The sequence below is a fragment of the Erinaceus europaeus genome, chromosome 20 (genome assembly GCF_950295315.1).
Source record: "Erinaceus europaeus chromosome 20, mEriEur2.1, whole genome shotgun sequence".
Lineage (NCBI taxonomy): Eukaryota > Metazoa > Chordata > Mammalia > Eulipotyphla > Erinaceidae > Erinaceus > Erinaceus europaeus.
In genome coordinates this window covers 12,937,482-12,956,455 of record NC_080181.1, presented here as the reverse complement: position 1 = coordinate 12,956,455, position 18,974 = coordinate 12,937,482, and the positions used below count along the sequence as shown (strand labels likewise).

At 55.4% G+C, this 18,974-nt stretch overlaps 1 protein-coding gene across 2 annotated transcripts in view; it reads left to right on the top strand.

The window, feature by feature from the left end:
- The window catches only part of GRIK4 (glutamate ionotropic receptor kainate type subunit 4), a 343,337-nt gene that overhangs the window by 264,473 nt on the left and 59,890 nt on the right, over positions 1–18,974 (top strand). The window contains exons 11-12 of one of the 2 annotated variants that reach the window (XM_060179893.1): positions 2,840–2,947; positions 5,487–5,690. The exons of the other annotated variant lie outside the window; for it this stretch is intronic. Coding sequence (XP_060035876.1) covers positions 2,840–2,947; positions 5,487–5,690 — 312 coding nt within the window. The remainder of the gene's footprint in view (positions 1–2,839; positions 2,948–5,486; positions 5,691–18,974) is intronic. 2 annotated transcript variants of the gene reach the window in all.

The window sequence follows — 18,974 nt, the reverse complement described above, 5'->3', positions numbered from 1 at the left end:
AAATTAAAATATTAAATCGGCTCCCCCACAAGGTCAGGGGGAGGATTTAGTGAGATGAATCCAGCACAGATGTCCAGTGGTGTCCTCCCCTTCACCTGAAAGCATGGAGGAGCCTGGAGCCTGGCCCAGCGGGGTCCTTTGAGAGGCCGTCAGCTGGGGGGCTGTCACAGGCTCCAACTGTCCCCCAGAAGGCCAAGGATGATCCCCTGGTCTCTGCCTGAGCCTCTGAGCCTCCTCACCTGCCCACACCAAGGATGGCACCCTCCCTGGGCAAGGGGCCAGGGCCTGGGCAGATGGGTAGCCTCACCTATACTAGTGTCAGAGGGTGGGGGTGGGGAGGAGAGTGTAAACAGATCACAGACATAATCCTGGGGGAGCCAGGAGGGCCGCCACAGAGACTCCTGGGGGAGAAACACAGGGCATGCAGGAGACCCTGCCTGTGAGCAGAACGCTGGACAGGAGTGTGGACAGGACTACCTTGGGGGGGTCGCACCCTTGTAGGCTGGGGGAAACCTGGTGGACGGATCCTTACCCGTAGGTTCCAGTCTGAACTGGGGTCCTGTGAGCACTCCCCAGCCAGTGGTCCAGGTGGGCCTGGCATGGGCCTCCCTCCTCAGGTTCCAGACCACAGTACCAGAGTGCTCTGTGACCCTCAGCCTCCTGATTTTGTGGGGTGGAGGTGGGGACAAGAGTAAGCTGCTTTCTTTTTATTTAATTTGGTTATTGTGTTTATTCTAATGCAAAAAAGTAAGAGACAGAGCACATGGCACAGCTTCACCTCCCATGGAGTTCTATCCATTTTGTCTTTGTTGCTCTTATCCTTATCTGGTACTAAAGATTGAACCCAGGGCCTCAAAAGTGCAAGGCAGGCTCTGCCGCAGAACTACCTCCCAGGCCCATGGAGCAGGTCCTTGCTGCTGGGGGTTTCAGAGTAGGAGCCTGAAGCCCCAGCTCCGGGAAAGGGAGCCGCATGGCACCCGTGGGGCTTGTGAGAATTTTCCTCTGCGTGGCGCTGGTAGAGGTAGAGGCGTCACTTCAGTGGCTTCCCGCCATCATCCGCCAGCCATCCCTCCTGGCTGCCCACCTCAAACACTCACTGTGGAAGCCCTTGCCAGGGGTTCCAGCTCACAGAGGTGTGCTGGTATAACACAGACACACAGCTATGCGTTCACATGCGTGTTATATATTCCACTGGGAAGACAGACTCAGTGCCACTGACTGTGGGCTTACATCATGTTCTAGAATGGAAGACTTAGTAACTTGTAAGAAGTTACAGTATTGGAAACTACTTGTGGGTGTGATTTTTTTTCTTTCTTTCTTTCTTTTTTTTTTTTTTTTTCTTTTTGCCTCTGGGGTTATCGCTGGGGCTCGGTGCCAGCACTACAAATCTACTGCTCCTGGAGGCTATTTTTCCCCTTTTGTGGCCCTTGTTGTTTACCATTGTTGTTGTTGTTATTGTTGTTGCTATTGCTGTTGTTGTTGTTAGATAGGACAGAGAGAAATCGAGAGAAAGGGAAGACGGGGACAGACAGACTCCTGCAGAGCTGCTTCATTGCCTGTGGTAGTGTGTTCTTTTTTATTATTTATTGTTGGATAGAGACAGAGAATTTGAGAAGGGAGGGGGAAGTAGAGAGGGAAAAAGACTTAAGAGACACCTGCAGCCCCGCTTCACCACTCCTGAAGCTCCCCCCGTAGGTGGGGACCAGAGCTTGAACCTGGGTCCTCGCACACTGTAAGGTGAGTGCGTAACTAGGTGGTCACTGCCTGGTCCCTATTCTTTTTTTTTCCTTCCCTAGTAGCCATGGCAAAGAAGAGAGTAGCACTGAGCGCAGTAGGATTAATGCATTCTCATGAAACCAGTGCACACATGAGCAGACGTGCTTGGAGAGCTGGTAGCTTCTCTAAAGTCCCATGGTAGACCCCAGCACTGGGCCTAAGTGGTTCGTGTCCTGTACCTGGCGCTGCCCTGACCTCACCTGGTGTGAGGAGGCAGCGAGCATGGCCCTCCTCATGATAGTCGGGACTGGAGTAGCTCACCTCCGTTCTCCCCGCTAACCAGACGGTCAACCAGGACTAGAACCTGGGTCATTCCTCTTCTGGTTCATTCATCGAATCACCAGACGAGCTTTTATTGAAGGGCCATGCACCTGCCAACACTCTCCAGGACACCTCTCTGATTATTTTTTTTTAATTTATTTATAAAATAGGAAATAACAAAACCATAGGATAAGAGGGGTAAAAATCCACACATTTGTCACCACCAGAGTTCTCCATATCCCGTCCCCTCCCCTGGAAGCTTTCCTGTTCTTTTTACCCTGTGGGAGCATGGACCCAGGGTCATTGGGGTGCAGAAGGTGGAAGGTCTGGCTTCTGGAATTGTTTCCCTGCTGAACACAGATGTTGGCAGGTCCATCCAAGCATTTCTCTGATTCTTGATCCGGAGAGTCCTTGAGGAGATAGGCTAAAGCCAAGGAGCCAGGTGTGCCGGGTTCCAGCCTGCAGGGGGCACAAGCGCAGGTCTCCCTTCCCCTCCGTGGGAGAGTAGTCCCTCATCCTGCTTTCCCTTCCTCCCCTCCTCAGTCCTTCCTTACTTTTCAGGGTCCCCTGCCTCTCCCTGTCTCCTACCAATCCCAGGGAGACCCCCATAACTCACCAGTGGACTCAAGACACCTTGCTTACATAACTTCACTAACTCAGAGGACACAGGGAAGGTCACCGGGGTCCTTTCCTCTTGCCTTGGCTCACGCAGCCTGGCAAGGGCCTTACAGCTCCATCCAGCCCACAGGACCTCAGCCTCCTGCCCCCCTTCTTCCCAGACCTCTCTCCTTGGTCTCCTCAGATTGGCCAGTGGCACGTAGCAGACGGCCTCAGCATGGACAGCCGCCTCCATGCCTCCAACATCTCTGACAGCCTCTTCAACACCACCCTGGTGGTCACCACCATCCTGGTAAGCGGGGTGCCCCAGGCCTCCCAGCCCCAGGCATGCCCCTTCCTTTGCACACCCCAGAAGCTCCCAACACAGCACCCAGGCCAGTGGCAGTGGAATGAAGCTTTAGTTGCTGTTTGTTATGGGAATGAGGCTTCCAGACAGCTGAGGGAGCAGGGGTGGTGTAGAGAGACTACAGCTTGTGGAGGCATCTTCATCTTCCTGGGGCCAGCTGTGCATGGCTGAGCAAAGGATGCCCTAGGGTGCAGGTGGGGACAGCCCAGGGGAGGGCTGATCCAGCCCAGGGGTTGCCACCCATACTCCCAGCAGCTTGTCTTGCTGGCGCTCCCTGCAGAAGACACTGGAAGTCCGAACGCCTGTGGGTTACCCCACTTCCAGGTGGTGAAAGAGACTGGAAGGATGGGTTTTCACTCAGGTTCTGTCCTCTCTGTCGGCGTCACCACACACCCCTCCCCAGTAGCCAGCACCATGCTCAGACCAGGAGCCTTGAGCCTCAGTCCCTGTCTTCCCCAAGGTTGCAGCTCAGTCCAGCTAGTCCCAGCTCCAGTGCATTGTGGCCACGGTCTCTCCCCACACCAAAACCTGGTGTTTGAAAAGATGTGTCAATTAAGCCACTGCATATATTAAGCAGAAATCAATTTGTTCCTCTCCTTAACTGATGATGAGCAAGGCTCCCTGCCCAGCACAGCATCTTATCAGCAGGCTGTGGCCACGCTGATGGACTCCCAGCCCAGAGCAGAGAGTCGCCAGGCAAGTCAGGTTCAGCCTTACCTCCAGCCTGGGCACGCTCTGCACACAGATGCTGCATCTCTCTGGCATGTCTCAAGATAAGAGCCAGCGCAGGGACCTCCATCACTGCCTCCGTGAACTCAGAGGCTGGGAACCCGGACCCAAGAGGGGTCTGCTGTCCTCAGTGGGTTTGAGTCTGAGAAGGAGGCGCATACCTAAAGTTTTGAGGTGTGAAAGATGTTGGGGCCCCAGAGAGGTTGGGAACACTGAAGCAGGGCCCCAGGGACCAAGAGGGAGAGGTGGGTAGAGAGGGAGGTTGAAAAGCACAGATGCTCCTAGGGTCAGGGAAGTGGGGAGGGGTTGTCCATTTCCCTTCCTTTGGTGGGAGACAGGGACTCCCCAGACACTTGCATGCCCTCATCAGTGAGAACCCCCTTTCTCCTCCCCACCTCCATGCTGGGTACTGTTCCAGGTGCCCAGTATTAGGTGGCAGGGGATGGGAAGGAGGCCAAGGTCACCATAGGGTGAATACCCAGAGTCCCCCTCACCCGCTCCTGGCAGTCAAGGCCTCAAGGCCCCGTGCCCCTCGCAGTGCCTGCCCATGGCACCCTGCCTGCGCGCGCACGTGCGCGCGCACACACACACACACACACACACACACATTTTCTGCCCATGGCACCCTGAAAACACACACACACACACATTTTCTGCCCATGGAACCCTGAAAACACACACACACACACACACACACACACACACACACATTTTCTGCCCATGGAACCCTGAAAACACACACACACACACACACACACACATTTTCTGCCCATGGAACCCTGAAAACACACATACACACACACATTTTCTGCTCCCAGTCCCTGCTCTGGACTCCTGACACCCAGTGTCCTGTGGCTGCAAGGCTGTGGCTCAGATCTCAGCTGTTCACTCTCCCTGGCCATGGGTTCCTGCCTCAGCCTCCTCGGGGTTCAACCTGTCCTTCATAGACCAAGGGGAAGAAAGGAAGGGATGGAACGGAGTCAGAAATGGCCACAAGCAGGGTGGGGCCTCTATGGGACGCTAGGCAAGGGCCCACTGCCCCAAACCACCAGAACCCAGGCTGCTCAGGGAAGGGAAAAGCTTTCCAACATTGAAACCCACAACTAGAGGCTGTAGCCTGTCACTCTAATAACCACCCCCTACCACCACCCCCGAGGGAGTCAGCAATGTACAGGCAGGCCTGGGGGAGGGTGGAAAGCTGGAGCTAGGTCTGGGTGGCCCAGAGCCTTCAGATTTGCACACCACCCAGACCCTGCCCCTCAAACTTCTCCCTAGAACACAGCCTTTAGCTTGTCTTGCTATTCAGTATTATTTCAAGAAGCCAACACCAGCAAGAACGGGTTGCAGCTGTGGTTCCTGAGACTGTCCTTGCCTTTTCCAGTTTTTTTTTTGTTGTTGTTGTTTTCATTGCCACCAGGGCTATTGCTGGGACTTGGTACCTGCATGGTGAAGGTGGACCCACTGATCCACTGCTCCTGGTGGCCATTTTCTTTTCGCTTTATTTGGTAGGACAGAAAGAGAGAAATTGAGAGGGGATGAGGAGATAGAGAGGGAGACAAAAAGACACTGCAGCAAGCGGGACCTTGAACCCGAGTTCTCATGCATGGTAATGCGTGTGCTAACCGGGTGCTGACTGCCACCCCTGGAGCTGCCCCCTCACAAATCCCTCCCCCTGACCTGGCCCGGCAGACCCCAGCCCGCACGGCCCAGGCAGCAAGGCTAAGATGAGAATGACAGCGGCCCAGTTTTGCTGCAGGAAAACCCGTACTTGATGCTGAAGGGGAACCACCAGGAGATGGAAGGCAACGACCGCTACGAGGGCTTCTGCGTGGACATGCTCAAGGAGCTGGCCGAGATCCTCCGCTTCAACTACAAGATCCGCCTGGTGGGGGACGGTGTGTACGGCGTCCCCGAGGCCAATGGCACCTGGACGGGCATGGTGGGGGAGCTCATCTCCCGGGTAAGCGATGGACAGACCAGACTGGGTTGGAGGGAGGAGGCAGGGGCTCATGCTGTGGCTGTAAACAACCATCCCACCAGCCCCTTCCACACTGTCTGCGTTGCCCCTTCACGTCACATGTCTCCACCGAGCTGGGTGGTCAGACCACTATGCTCCTGCCCTGCCCCCAGGTTCCCACCTCAGCACCTAAGACAGGCTACAGAAGCATGGACCAGTTCACACCACCTCGAGCATATAGAATGTTCTATATGGAACATTCTGGGTGCTTTAAAAGTATCCATATTTATTAACAGAGGAGGAGTAGGAACATCACCCCGGCATGCAAGTTCTGCTCTCTGCTGCTGCGCCCCTCTCCCACCCCGTCCCTGGGCCTTTGGTTCGTTCTGGTGACTTCTGTTGCTCTGACATCCTGCGCTGAAGGGAGAGGGAGCCCCAGAGAGAGCAACTGCGATTGAGAAAAAGAATGAGACCGAGACGTATAAAAGAAAGAGTGGGAACAAGGAGGTAGGGGTCCACAACCTCCCAGTGAGGCTCCCGCCAGGAAGCCTGCCGTCAGCTCATGTTGACCGAGTGCACAGCCAAGGGCGAGGGATGGGGATCATGGTTGTGTGAGGGTTCAAATGCATCTGTTCCCAGAATATGCTGTTTTGCTCAGGGACACAGGAAGCAGATGGTTCTGTCACCGTAATTTAGGGAACATCTAGGAACAACATGAAAGCAAGAGTGGCTTGAGTTGAGATTCCTTGTTGGCAAGGAGAATGGCGAGAAAACTGTGTTGTTGTCTTCATCCTAGTCCTCTGCTCTCAGGCCAAGCTCGACATCCCTGTAGTCTCCAAGACCAGTGCCCCCTGTTGTTGAGTGCCCCCAGAGAGAGAGGGGGTCCGGAGCGAAGAGGAAACACAAATCTTTATTTGCGCTGGCACATCAGAGTTGGGTGCTAGAGAGGCAGGTTGGGCCACGTGGAGGTAGCAAAAATGGCCGCCTCACGCAGTAACCTTTCCTGCGTCTGAACACTGGAGTGAAGCGCTGGCAAGAGAGCGAGGTGCGGAAGAAGAAGGGCTTTTATAGGAGTAGCTTTCGCGAGAATGGGAAGAGGGAGGAGTAACCATAGCACTCCAGGATAGGATAATAACTCTCGTGAGAATGGGAGGGGGGAGGAGTAACCAAAGCACTCCAAATATCGCAGGGATATAGACAATGCCCTGAGGGCACAACATGGCTGAACAGGCACTCCGAGAATGTCCCAACTCTCGTGGGAACTAACAATAGCCTGAGGGAACAACATGGCAGATGTGACTGCATCTGCACAATTTCCCAGCAGCCCCCTGCAGGGTCCGCAAGAGTGGACACACCCACATGCCTTTGACTTTCTTTTCTGTCTTCCTTTTTTTTTTTTCCCTCTGGATAGGACAGAAAAATTAAGAGGGAAGGTGGAGATAGAGAGGACAAGAGAAAGAGAGACACCTATAGACCTGTTTCACCACTCATGAAGCTTGTCCCCTAAAGGTCAGGTCCGGGGGCTCAAACTGGGTCCCTGCATGATAATGTGTGTGCTTAACTAGGTGCACCACCACCCAGCCCCCTGACCTTGACTCTGTCGCGGGAGATATGGTTAAATAACAGGCTGAGGGATCCACCAGCAGCAGAGGAGTCGGTCACAGTGACTATTATCTGGGGACTTGAATTCTTTTCTGCCAGTGATCCTGTGCTTCTGCAGACCTGGGGCCGAGGTGCACTTGGTGGGGTTGTGGGTTTTTGGGGTGAGTGTGGAGGCTTGATTAAAATGCCAGTGAGCATCTCGGGCTGTCAGTCATCCATGAGGTTACAGCAAGGAGAAAGGAGGCTCTTCCAGGGGAAATCTCCCTTGCAGTCTTGGTACATGCCGTTAACATATGTAAAAATTAATTACGTCCTTAGCAATTCAGCATCTTGAGTCTCCACAAGTGCCTTCTGGGGTCCAGTGGGGTGTGGACCCGCCACAGAGGGCTCAGCCCTGGGTGCCGAGTGTGCCCTTGAACCAGTCCTTCTCTACGCCTTCCACACTGAGGAGCCCCCGAGGCTTTCTGCAGGTGGCAGCCAGAGAGCTGGGTGCTTTACAGACATCACCTCTGATCCTCTCTAAACGAACCTTTTAGTGAGCTGTTATCGCCCCTTTGCAAATGAGCCATCTGAAGCTCAGAGAGCTGGAATGACTTGTCAGAGGTGCATGCTTAGGAGGACGCAGGGCTAGGATTTGAACCTGACTGCACTCTCCCCACCCACCGGTTAGTTCCACTGCTGGACAGCACTGTCACTGGGAACGGCATGGCAGGCACCCACACCCTGCCTCCCCACCTTCCTTTTTAAGTTTCTAAAATAAATACGCCTCTATTTGCAGGGGAGAGAGAAAGAGAGAGGCAACAGAGTGCCACTCAACTCTGGCATTTGTGGTGCTGGGGATTGAACCTGGAGCCTCAGTTGCACAAGTCTTGTGCTCTGCTGCTGGGCTACCTCCCAGGCCCCTGGTTTTATTGCTATATAAAATGCATATTTTCCCAGGGTGGGGGCATCCAAGCCCAGCTCCACCATTCCCAGAGTTCCCTCAGTGCTGTGCACAGTGTTGTTCCCGGTGTTGTCCACGGTTCTCCCATGTGGTGGCAGAGGTCCCTGTCAGCATCTCCCTCGTGCTAAGTCTGTGCTCTTAGCCACTGAGCCCTCTGCCGGCGTTTCCTTCCTCCATTCTCCCTTCTCTTTACTTAGTGAACTAGTAGGAAGTGTGCCCCCTTTCAGTGTTCCAGATTTGGAGTACAAGCTAAGTGTTCTGGTTCTGGTCTTGAAGGATAAAGATGTCGGTGGAAAGCAGCTCTCGGCAGTGTTTTGTGGGAGGTTCTGGACAGTGGCCAGCGTGGAGAGGCTCTTTGGGAGCTTGGGGGTGGGTGGCAGCATCAGGGGGCAAACGGTGAGGCTTCTATGGGCCTGAGAAGTGTCCCGGGGTGCAGGGTGAGCTGGTTCCCCACGGAGGCTTCTGGAGGAGGCCAGCGATGGTCAAGGACCCCCAGAAGAGCCGGGCAGGGCATCACCACCTCTGCAAGCCCAGCCCTCACTACCCAGCAGGCTGCAGCAAAGTCACCTCTTCCTGAAGTAGTCTTCCTGCCTGGATTTCACTGTGGGGGTGCCATCCTCTGAAAAGACGCCGCAAGACTCAGTACCAGGCATCTTCCTCCCCCACGGCCCTGTACTGGGTCACCTTGAGCCTTTGTCTCCTGTGCCATGGGCTGCCTGGTGGCTGGGGAGGGGAGAGGCAGGGACAGCAGAGCCAGAGCACAGTCCCTAATGAGCTGTGACTTGGAGTTTGGAGCAGAGGAGGCCGGGCTCGAGGACACGCAGCTGCATGGCAAGTGACTATGGAGAGAGGGAGCTTAGAATTCACCCCAGGACAGTTTCAAGCCAGGGCACCTCGAGTCTGTCTCATCAGGCCCTGGTGGAGCTGTGTTAATTAATCAATTAACCTTCCACAGATACTTATGGAACACCTTCCTCTACCAGAGACCTTGGCATTCCTGCAGGGTACAGAACGAACAGGGACGTGTTCGTTCTGGCTGGTCAGAGGCAGGTGTCACTGAGCAGGTCTCACTTCTGGGTGCTTTCACCTCTAACTGTGAAGAACAAGGGTGGGGGAGCAGACAGAGCAGCGAGTCACCTCACAGGGGCTGGGGTCCCATCCTGAGAGACAGGGTGTCAGGTTCCTTGGGGGAATGAGCCAGCCCGGCTCCCACGTCACCGCCCGGTCTGTTGGCCACCAGAGCTTAGACGGAGAGCAGGGAACCTCGGACCAGCAGCGGCAGGGGTGAGTTTGCTGAGGGGTCTTCCCAGCATACCATGGTGGCAGACGATACAACAAACCTGCTCAGGGTACCGTGGCGGAGGACGGAACCTTTTATTGTCGCAGTTACAAGTTTATAACGGGGTAGCTGTGCAGGGGAAGTAGCCAAGCTGGCCAATGAGACCAATATCTCCTTGTAAGGGAAAAGAGAGCTAGGCAGTGAGAAGGTGTGGATGGTGATGCAGGAACAGGGAAATAGAAATTTAAGGGAGGCGAAGCCCTCCAGAGGGAGGAGGGGTGGGGTGATGCGGCGAGGCTGACAGGAAGGTTGGAATTCCCCCGCGTACTCTGGCCACATCTCGCTCGACCACAAGGCTGGCATGCCAAGGGGAGTCTGATAGAGGAGCTTCCGGGGGGTCAGCCATCCATGCTCAACCACGCATTAGACCCACAACGGGGCAGCAGAGGGAAGGCTGGCCTTGGAAATGAGGCCTGAGCTGACTTCTGAAGAACCGATAAGGGAAAGAGCCTTTGTCCCAGTGAACAGGCCAGCTCAGTGGTCCCGGGACCCTCTGCTCCACTTTCCGTGCTGTGATGTGCCTACTGGATGCACCCCCAGGGTTACTGCAGTCTGAGGTTCTGCACCACCCTGTAAGAGGGACCCTTTCCCAGAGTTTGTGTCAGCTGGTCCTTGGAGCCTCTGAGTGTCCCCACTGACCTCACAGGCCACACTTAACCTGTCACATATGTAGCTGAGGAACTGGAGAGTCAGGGAGGTGATGTGAGCAACCCCTGGTCACATGTGAGATCTGGCATTAAAACAGGCTCCGTCTGACTTCAGTGCCAAGGGCTGTGCGAACACAGATCTGTTTCTTCTTGTCTGAGAGAGATTCTGCTATCACTCTCCCTTTTTATGGGGTGCTGGGAAAGGAACCCAAGACCTCACATATTTAAGGAATGTTCTCTATGACTGAACCATCCCCCCCCCAGCTAGAACACTATTATTTAAAAGAAATATCTAATGAGGGAGTCGGGCAGTAGTGCAGCGGGTTAAGCGCACATGGTGCAAAGCCAAGGACCAGCATAAGGATCCCGGTTCAAGCCCCTGGCTCCCCACCTGCAGGGGAGTCGCTTCACAAGCAGTGAAGCAGGTCTGCAGGTATCTTTCTTTCTCTCCTCCTCTCTGTCTTCCCCTCCTCTCTCCATTTCTCTCTGTCCTATCCAACTACAGTGACATCAATAACAACAATAACAACTACAACAATAAAATAAGAAGGGCAACAAAAGGGAAAATAAATATTTAAAAAAAAAAAGAAATATCTAATGAGAGAGCTACAGAGACAGGGGCCAGAGCACTGCTCAGCTCTGGCTGATGGTGGTGCTGGGAAATGAACCTGGGGCCTCAGAGCCTCAGGCATGAAAACCTTTTTGCATCACCATTCTTCTGTCTCCCTAGCCCCTCAGAACACTGTGGAAATGCCTCCTCCTTCATTTCCTAGCTGTGTACCCTTGAACAAGTGGCTTTATTCATTCCATGCCCCCCACCCCTTCTCCAGTCCTCTTGTGCTTACCTGGAAAAAAAGAAAAAGTTGTTCTGTGGATGTAAAATAGCACAGAGACGTGTACACAGTGATTGATAGGTGGGGAGTCTGAGTGGTCTCCTCGGCCAGGCTCCATCAGGGACTACAATTCCAGACAGGAAAGTGAGGGGAGGGGGCAGGCAGGCCAGGAGGGAGAGCACACTGGGGCTTGAGCCCCACTCCAAGCACAGCTGAGCCCACAGCAGGCTGCCTGCCAGTCCCCCTTTGCAGAGGGGATATGGGCCAGGACATCTAGCAGGAGATGCCCACAGGCCACACAGTCCCCCAAGGCCACCATTGAGAGTGACATCTTAGCCAAGGAGCAGTAATGGAGGACATGGAGGAGGTATCAGCTCTCCTGCCTACAGACCCATATCCCACATGTTCCTCCTACCACCACGACTCTAGTCTCCACCTGCCGCCACGAGGAGGCTTTTAGCCAGGCTGCCCAGCCCCCTGAAAGTGGAATTGTCCATTCAAAGCATTGAGATACGAAGATGAAGATAGTCACCCCCAGCTGATTCCTGGTGGGGATGGGTCAGGTGGAAGCAGGGGGAGGAAGCTGGGTACTGTTTGATGGGACCCTGCAGGATGTAGTGAAAAGGTGGGAAGAAGGCTCCTGGCTCCACTGGGGCACCTGGGGGGGGGGGGCGATGCTTGCCCTGACCTTTAAGCAGAAGACACTGGTAGGTCAAGGCAGGGCGTGGAGAGGAGCAGCACGCACAGAGCCTGTGGGAGGAAGGTGAGCAGCGGGCAGGGGTCACTGAGGCAGGGCCTGTATGGCCTTCTGGGCCATCGAGTGTGGGCAGGTGAAGGGGTAGACCCAGGCCCAAGCCCAGGCCGGGCAGTGGAGTCAGACAGAAGGCTCCTGTCACTGCAGGAGGGGGTGAGAGCCTCAGGAACAGGACAGGTGGCAGGGAAAAGACGCATTCAGTGACTAGCTCTGGAGACAACAGTGTTTCATGTAAATGTATGAACTCTCTTAAACTAACTCAGAGCTTTTAAAAAATCAGTCATGACTCCACCTCCCGGTGACACCCATGGTTAACATCTCAGCATCTTGTTTCCTGGCCTCCTGATGCATATGCATTTTGTACATGTCCTTGTGTGTGTCAGAGGGATGGTGGCATATGTGGTGTGGTAACCAGCTTGAACCATTTAACAGAGAAGCCAGCAGGACTCATGGACCAGGGAAGGGGGCATGGGGGCAGGGTGCATAGCCTGACTCCCAGGTGTCTGTCTTGGGCACCTATGTGCCTGTTTTGCACCCTCAGTGAGGTGCAAATTCAGGAGGAGCCTGGTTCTAGGGAAGAGGAGGAGGCCCTGGATTTGGGGAGTGTTTATTTGGAGTGCCTTTTGGACGCCCAGGTGGAGATTCCCAGGAGCGTTGGCTGGAGTGAGCTGAGCAGACGAAAGCCACAGACACTACAGAGTGTGGTGGGTGGGTGGTTCCTGAAGCGGAGTGGGGGGGGGGGATGGCCCTGGGAGAAAGACACCTGCGAGGTGGTGGGGGGAGGCAGAGGTGGAGAGGCCAGGCAGGCTGCTGGGAAGAAGGGGAAGGGCTCAGGAGGCACAAGGAAGCACTCCTCATGGTAGCAGGCTGTAAGGGCAGTTTCAGAGGCTGGTGAACTTGAGTCAGGTCACACTAGTCCAGAGGCTTTGGAGCACTCTTGAATGTGGCTAGGAAAGCAAGATAAAAGGGTATGACTCAGGGGAGCTTGTGAGTGGACAGACTGGCCACTGTTGAAGACAAGAAGGCCTCGGAAGCCGTGCAGAATGCAGAATACAGAGTGGCATCTGTGGCTGAGGCATCGTTGGGGGAGGGACAGGCAGAGGCAGTGACTGGGAGGTGTAGGGGGACTGAGGTTGGGAGCAGCAGTGGAGGATGGGAGGAATGGAAGGTAGGTGGTATTCAGGAAGGGGCTTCGGTCCGTTCACAGAACACTTCCTCCACAGCTAGGGCAGCTGGAGGCTGCTGTAGACAGGCCTGCACCCCTTACAGAGTCTGCCCTGGACATCTACACGACAGTGCCCAGAGCAGGCCTGCCGCATGAGCTCCTCCCCTCCCCCAGAGGGGTCACGTGCTCCCCGTGCTGCACACAGGCAGCCTGCAGCTCGTGTGTGCACAGGTGGAGTGGAGAGTGGGCCCAGGCTGAGTCTTGGCCACCATAGCACCCCACTACCTGCTGGAGTTACCAGCCACAGTCGGTGGCCACTTCCAGTACCTTCTTCTAAGCAAAGGTTGTAGAGGGACCTTTGTAGAGGTGCCCAGCATGAGGTTCAGATGGCGTCTCTGGCCTGTCCCACACTCCCAAGTCTGCATAAGGCTCACTTTTCTGAGAAGCCTGAGCAGTGGCAGCTTGGAGGGGAGAAACAGCATCTCCTATCTACTCTGGAGAGAGCAGGACACTGTAGGAAGTGATGGGGGCCCCTCCAGTGCCCCTGCTCCATTCCAGGCCATGCTGGCAGAATGGCATATTAAAGTTCAAAGAAAAAAAAAGGGATTTGGGAGGCTTAGACTCAGAGCTCGTAAGCCATAGACATCAAATAGCTTTACCAATGACATCGTGACGAATTAAATGTAAATGAAGCTGAAATGTCTCATTCCGATTCCCCTCCTGGGCCGCCCAGAGCCAAGATTGTGAGAGGCTAGCTTCTCGGTGTGTGTGTTGGGGGGGGGGGGGAGGATCCTGGCCACAGGAAGGGGCCCAGAGACCTTGCTGAACTGAGGGAGCGCAGCCCCCAGCCCTGGGGGTGTCATTCACCTTTGGGGCAGAGATGGTCTTCGTTGCATATAGGTCACAGGGTTCTGCTCTTTAAAGCAGAGACACAGTTACTGGGGGATAAAGCAGGGTTGGGGGTGGGGCACTGGCTTGGGCTCTCTGTGTCTTGGCTCCTTCAGTGACTCCCCCCATCTTGACTCACTGCCCCTTCACTCCTTTATTCCTTCACTCTTTCACTCATTCACTTACACAGTCACCAGATTGCCCACTCTCCCTCAAGCACTCTCGTCACGGGGTGCTAGGTGTCTCTCACAAGGAGCTCCCTGGAGAGGCGGAATCAAGAGTTCATGATGTTAATGGCCAGGCCAAGAATTTTGGCTGACTGTCACTACGTGTATCCTGGGGCTGGCCGGCTGGACGCTGCTCTCAGTGGTCACCTGTGCAAATGCACGTCGGTTGTCCTCACAGTAGCCTGGTAATGTGGATGAGGAAACTGAGTCACAGCACAGCTGGGGAAAGCCCCAGGGGCTGCTCTGGGGGAGCAGGGGCACTGGTGCTGGGAAGGGGCCATGCCAACAGCAAGGGGCATCTGGGTGCAGTGACCCACACACACACACGCACGCACACGCACTGCCATGCGTCCCCAGCCGTGCCGGCCATTCTGCAGGACAGGAGCCAGGCACAGCAATGGGCAGGGGCCAGCTGTGATTGATTAACATGTCTGCATATTTAAAACCTGTTCAGAAGGCTAATAGGAGCAGGTGAGAGCAGCTTGGTGTCTTCTGTTCAAAGAGGGGCGGCATAACTGGCTTTGGTTCTGGAAGGCAGTTCCAGCGGGCCAGAGCGGGATGGCGGCAGCTACAGGGAGGCTTGTCAGACAGCTGCTCAGTGGTCCAGGTGGGTTGGCCAGGCCCTCCCAGGCGGGAATGAAGGCATGATAGCAGGGCTGCCCAGGACAAGTGAGCCACGATGTGGGGACTTGCGTGTTTAACCCCAGGATGTACTGCGTGGGGTGGGTGAGTGAACACCGGTTTCCTGTAGGTTCTGTTAACCTGGTGCATGGGGCGGACACACTCGTGAGGAGCACAGGTGCTGCTGCAGCACAGCCTCCCGGCCCAGCCTTTATTCTGTGCTTGCAGGGTGACGGGAGACACCACAGCGCCACTCACAGAGTCCCCTTGGTGCTGTCTGTCTGGGGTGCTACCAGGTGGTGCTGGGTTAAAGCAGAGCTGACTGAGGCTGGGTGAGGCATGCACTCTGCCCCCTGAACCACCTCCCAGGCTCCTAGTAGACTTCTCAGCATAGGAACAAGGAGCCCTGCCTCTCAGGGGGAAGCTCCTTTCTGGCACAGCTACCTGAGGGATGGTCAGGGAGTGGGACTGCTCCTGGGCACTGCTGGCCTCTGTCCCGGGCTCCATGAGGCCCTGCCCCTGCCTTCAACCACCTCATCCAGACCCCCCCCACACACACACTCCTCCTGGCCCTGGTTTATTTATTTTTTAAAATAGTTATTTATTCATTTTCCCTTTTGTTGCCCTTGTTGTAGTTATTGTTGTTATTATTGATGTTGTCATTGTTAGATAGGACAGAGAGAAATGGAGAGAGGAGGGGAAGACAAAGAGGGGGAGAGAAAGAAAGATACCTGCAGACCTGCTTCACCGCCTGTGAAGCGACTCCCCTGTAGGTGAGGATCTGGGGGCTTGAACCGGGATCCTTACGCCGGTCCTTGTGTTTTGTGCCACCTGCGCTTAACCCGCTGAGCTACCACCCGACTCCCAGTTTTTTGTGTTTTTTTTTTTATTTTGCCTCCAGGGTTATCACTGGGGCTCAGTGCCTGCATTATGAATCCACTGCTCCTGGAGGCAATTTTTCCCATTTTGTTGCCCTTGTTGTTGCTGCTATTCTTGTTAATATTGCTGCTGTTGTTGCTGGATAGGACAGAGAGAAATAGAGAGGAGGGGAAGACGGTGAGAGAAAGACAGACACCTGCAGACCTGCTTCACTGCCTGTGAAGTGACACCCCCCCCCCCTTGCAGGTGGGGAGCCAAGGGCTTAAACCAGGATCCTTACTCCAGTCCTTGTGCTTCACTCCATGTGCATTTAACATGCTGCGCTACCGCCCGTCCCCCCTGGCCCTGACTTTGACCCAGGTTCTGGAATCCCCCAGGTCACAGTCCTCCTACCTCATCTCCTCTCTTCTGCCTCCTGTATCCCCTCACCCATGTCTCTGCACATGTCCTCCAGTGCCTTCAGGAGAAATTCTGCCCCCCCACTTCCCTGGCAGCTCCAGAGCTCCAAGTGGGGGGGTGAGTGGGCAGGAGGGGTGCATTGACAGCAGCCTGAGCAGTGTGGACATGCCCAGGCCACTGGTCTGGCCTTCTGAGCCCCCTACCTAAGGTGCCTTTGTGCCTGGCACCTGCTGGCTTCCTTGGCTGACCTTTTGCCTATATAATGGGCTCTGTTTGTTGAGCGGTCACTGTGTGCCAGATAGATAGATGATAGACAGACAGACAGACAGACAGATGGATTACTGGGGCCTCGTGTGTGAGATCTCATCACTACGGGATTGACTTTCTAGTTCAAATAAAGGCAGAGAAAGAGAAGCAGCAAGCAGGAGAGCTGTCACAGGACTTGAGCTTGGTGCTGTGATACTTCCCACGGGGTGCTGGGGATCAAACCTGGGCCACACACCTGGCAAGCCACGTACCCCACCTAGAGAACTATTATCCCTGTGACTCTAGAGAGCTGACAGCAGCTTCACAAACATTCCCTCCCGTGACCCTTAAACAACCTCCCAGGTAGGATGTTACTCCTCGATGCCATTTGGTTGCTCAGCAAACCAAGCCTCTGAGTGGAGCAAGCGTGCTCGGCCAGGGCCACTCTGCTCTGGGGAGGCTGACTCCCAGATTCCTCATGCTTCCCCCTCCCAGTTCTCAGGAGCAGCCAGCCTGCCCCCAACTGCCTGTGTGAGCTGGCTTGGCTGCAGGGAGAGGGCTGAGCCTGCAGCAACCCCCACCCCCACCCCAGGCAGGATGGGGCAGGCCTCAGGGCTGCAGTCACAACATGGAGCACGTGCTTTGTGCCAGGCCCCATATGTGAGCCCAGGCCCCACCGCAGTCCTGTAGAAATGCCCAGCATCCATTATTTGCTACTGAGAAAAGAGGTTCCAGAGTCAGGCGGTAGTGCAGCAGGTTAAGCTCAGGTGGCACAAAGTGCAAGGACCGGTGAAAGGATCCCGATTCGAGCCCCCGGCTCCCCACCTGTAGGGGAGTCGCTTCACAAGCGGTGAAGCAGGTCTGCAGGTGTCTATCTTTCTCACCCCTCTCTGTCCTCCCCTCCTCTCTCCATTTCTGTCTGTCCTATCCAACAATGATGACATCAATAACAACAGCAATAATAAAAAACAATAAGGGCAACAAAAGGGAATAAATAGATAAATATTAAAAAATAAAAAACAAGGGCAACAAAAAGGAATAAATAAATATTTTAAAAGATTTTAAAAAAAATAAAAGAGGTTCAAAGAGGCAAAGTAACTTGCCCATGGTCACACAGCTACTGAGAGGCCAGCTCAAACCCAGGCCCTCCTGACAGCTCTCTGGCGTAAAGCATGGGGAGAGCCTTGCTGTGGGACCAGGACAGAGTCCCTGTGCCCTGGGGAACAGAGCCCTGGAGCCCACTAAACATTTCATGAGGGCTTTAATATAACTCAAAAGAAATTCACCCAGTCCCCAGAGTCTCCTGTCACCTCAGGAGATGGCACCAGTCAGCACTGGGGCCCAAGAATGACATGGCCATGTCCCAGGAATGCTGATGCCGGGGCCCTGCTGCAGTCTGCATGCACGATAGGGACCCTGAAGTCAGGGCTTGGGCTGGGCCACCAAGGAGCTGGGGAGTAGGGGTGCCCTGTACAGCAGGACAGCTCCAGGCAGGGCTGGGGTGCTGCAGGAGGGGGTGACTGTGTGACAGGTCCTAGTCACTACTGCTTTATCCTGAGCCCCACTAGAATATGGATGGAGGGGGAGGGGGAGGGTTGGCACAGCCTCCAGTGCACAAGGACACCACACAGTCGGTCCTGCCTGGGACCCCTTAGGTGACCCAGGCCCAGCCCCGGCATGGAAAGCAGAGGACAACCTGTCAGGGTGGTTGTGAGTGTGAGTGCCCACCTGCTCAGGCCCACAGCCACTCTGCATGGCCGCCCCAGTGAGGTGGCTTCCCTGGGCATCTAGAGGCAGGAGGTGAGGGGAGGAAGGGGAGTGGATGTGAAGGATGGGAGAGCCCACTAGAGCTCCAGGGAGCCGGTCCGGCTCTTCCTTCTGTCCCTGCCCCCAGCTGCCCTCCTCCGTCTCTGCCCTTCTGGGTGTAACTAGCACCCCAGCCCCTCAGTGCAGGGGGTGTGAGCCCCATCCTCTGCCTGGCTTCCATGGGTGTTGGAAGAGAGAAGGGGTCCTGCCAGGGTCTACGTCTTCCTGGGCAGAGTGGGGCTGGCTGTGCACTCTGCCCATCCCACGCTCTCTGCAGACCAGGGAGACACAGCCCAGCTCCGCTGCCCACGTGGGGACAGGAGAGTGTAGGGGGGAGGAGAGCCTGCACAGTTGCTCCCAGGGACTGAATGTGTGTTTCTCTAGGGCCCCAAATAGCACAGAAAGCAGGGTGCGCGGTCTCCTGAGGCTGTGTGTGTGGCAGGCTGCGTGAGCAGAGCAGACCCCTCACCTCTCCAGACCCTACTCTATGTGCAAGCAGGCCCACCTGCATGGGGTCAGCTATGCCTCGTACCCCTTGGCCATGGTGGGGGGACAGGGACAAGGACCATCTTACAGAGGAGGTCAGCCCTGAGAGGCCACACACTGAGAGAGTTGATGTGTTGGCATATTGGCAACCACCATGTATTGAGCCCCGATGTCTTGGTGGGCTTGGCACTGTGTGCTGTCCTTCTCCTGAAACCCCACACTCCCTGGGGTGCTGACTGTCGTCCCCACTCCACAGAAAGCAGGAGTGCCACCCACCCACGGCCACTCTGTGTGACTGGCAGGGATAAGTCCGGAGCCCCCTTGAGGCAAAGGCGTGAGGCACAGGGCAGAGGAGGTGGAGGGAGAGCTGTGGCCTCTCCCGGGAAGGCCAGGCAGGGGCTAGGTAGCAGGGTGGGCAGCTAGGAGACTTAGGGGGACCCTGCCGTGTGCAC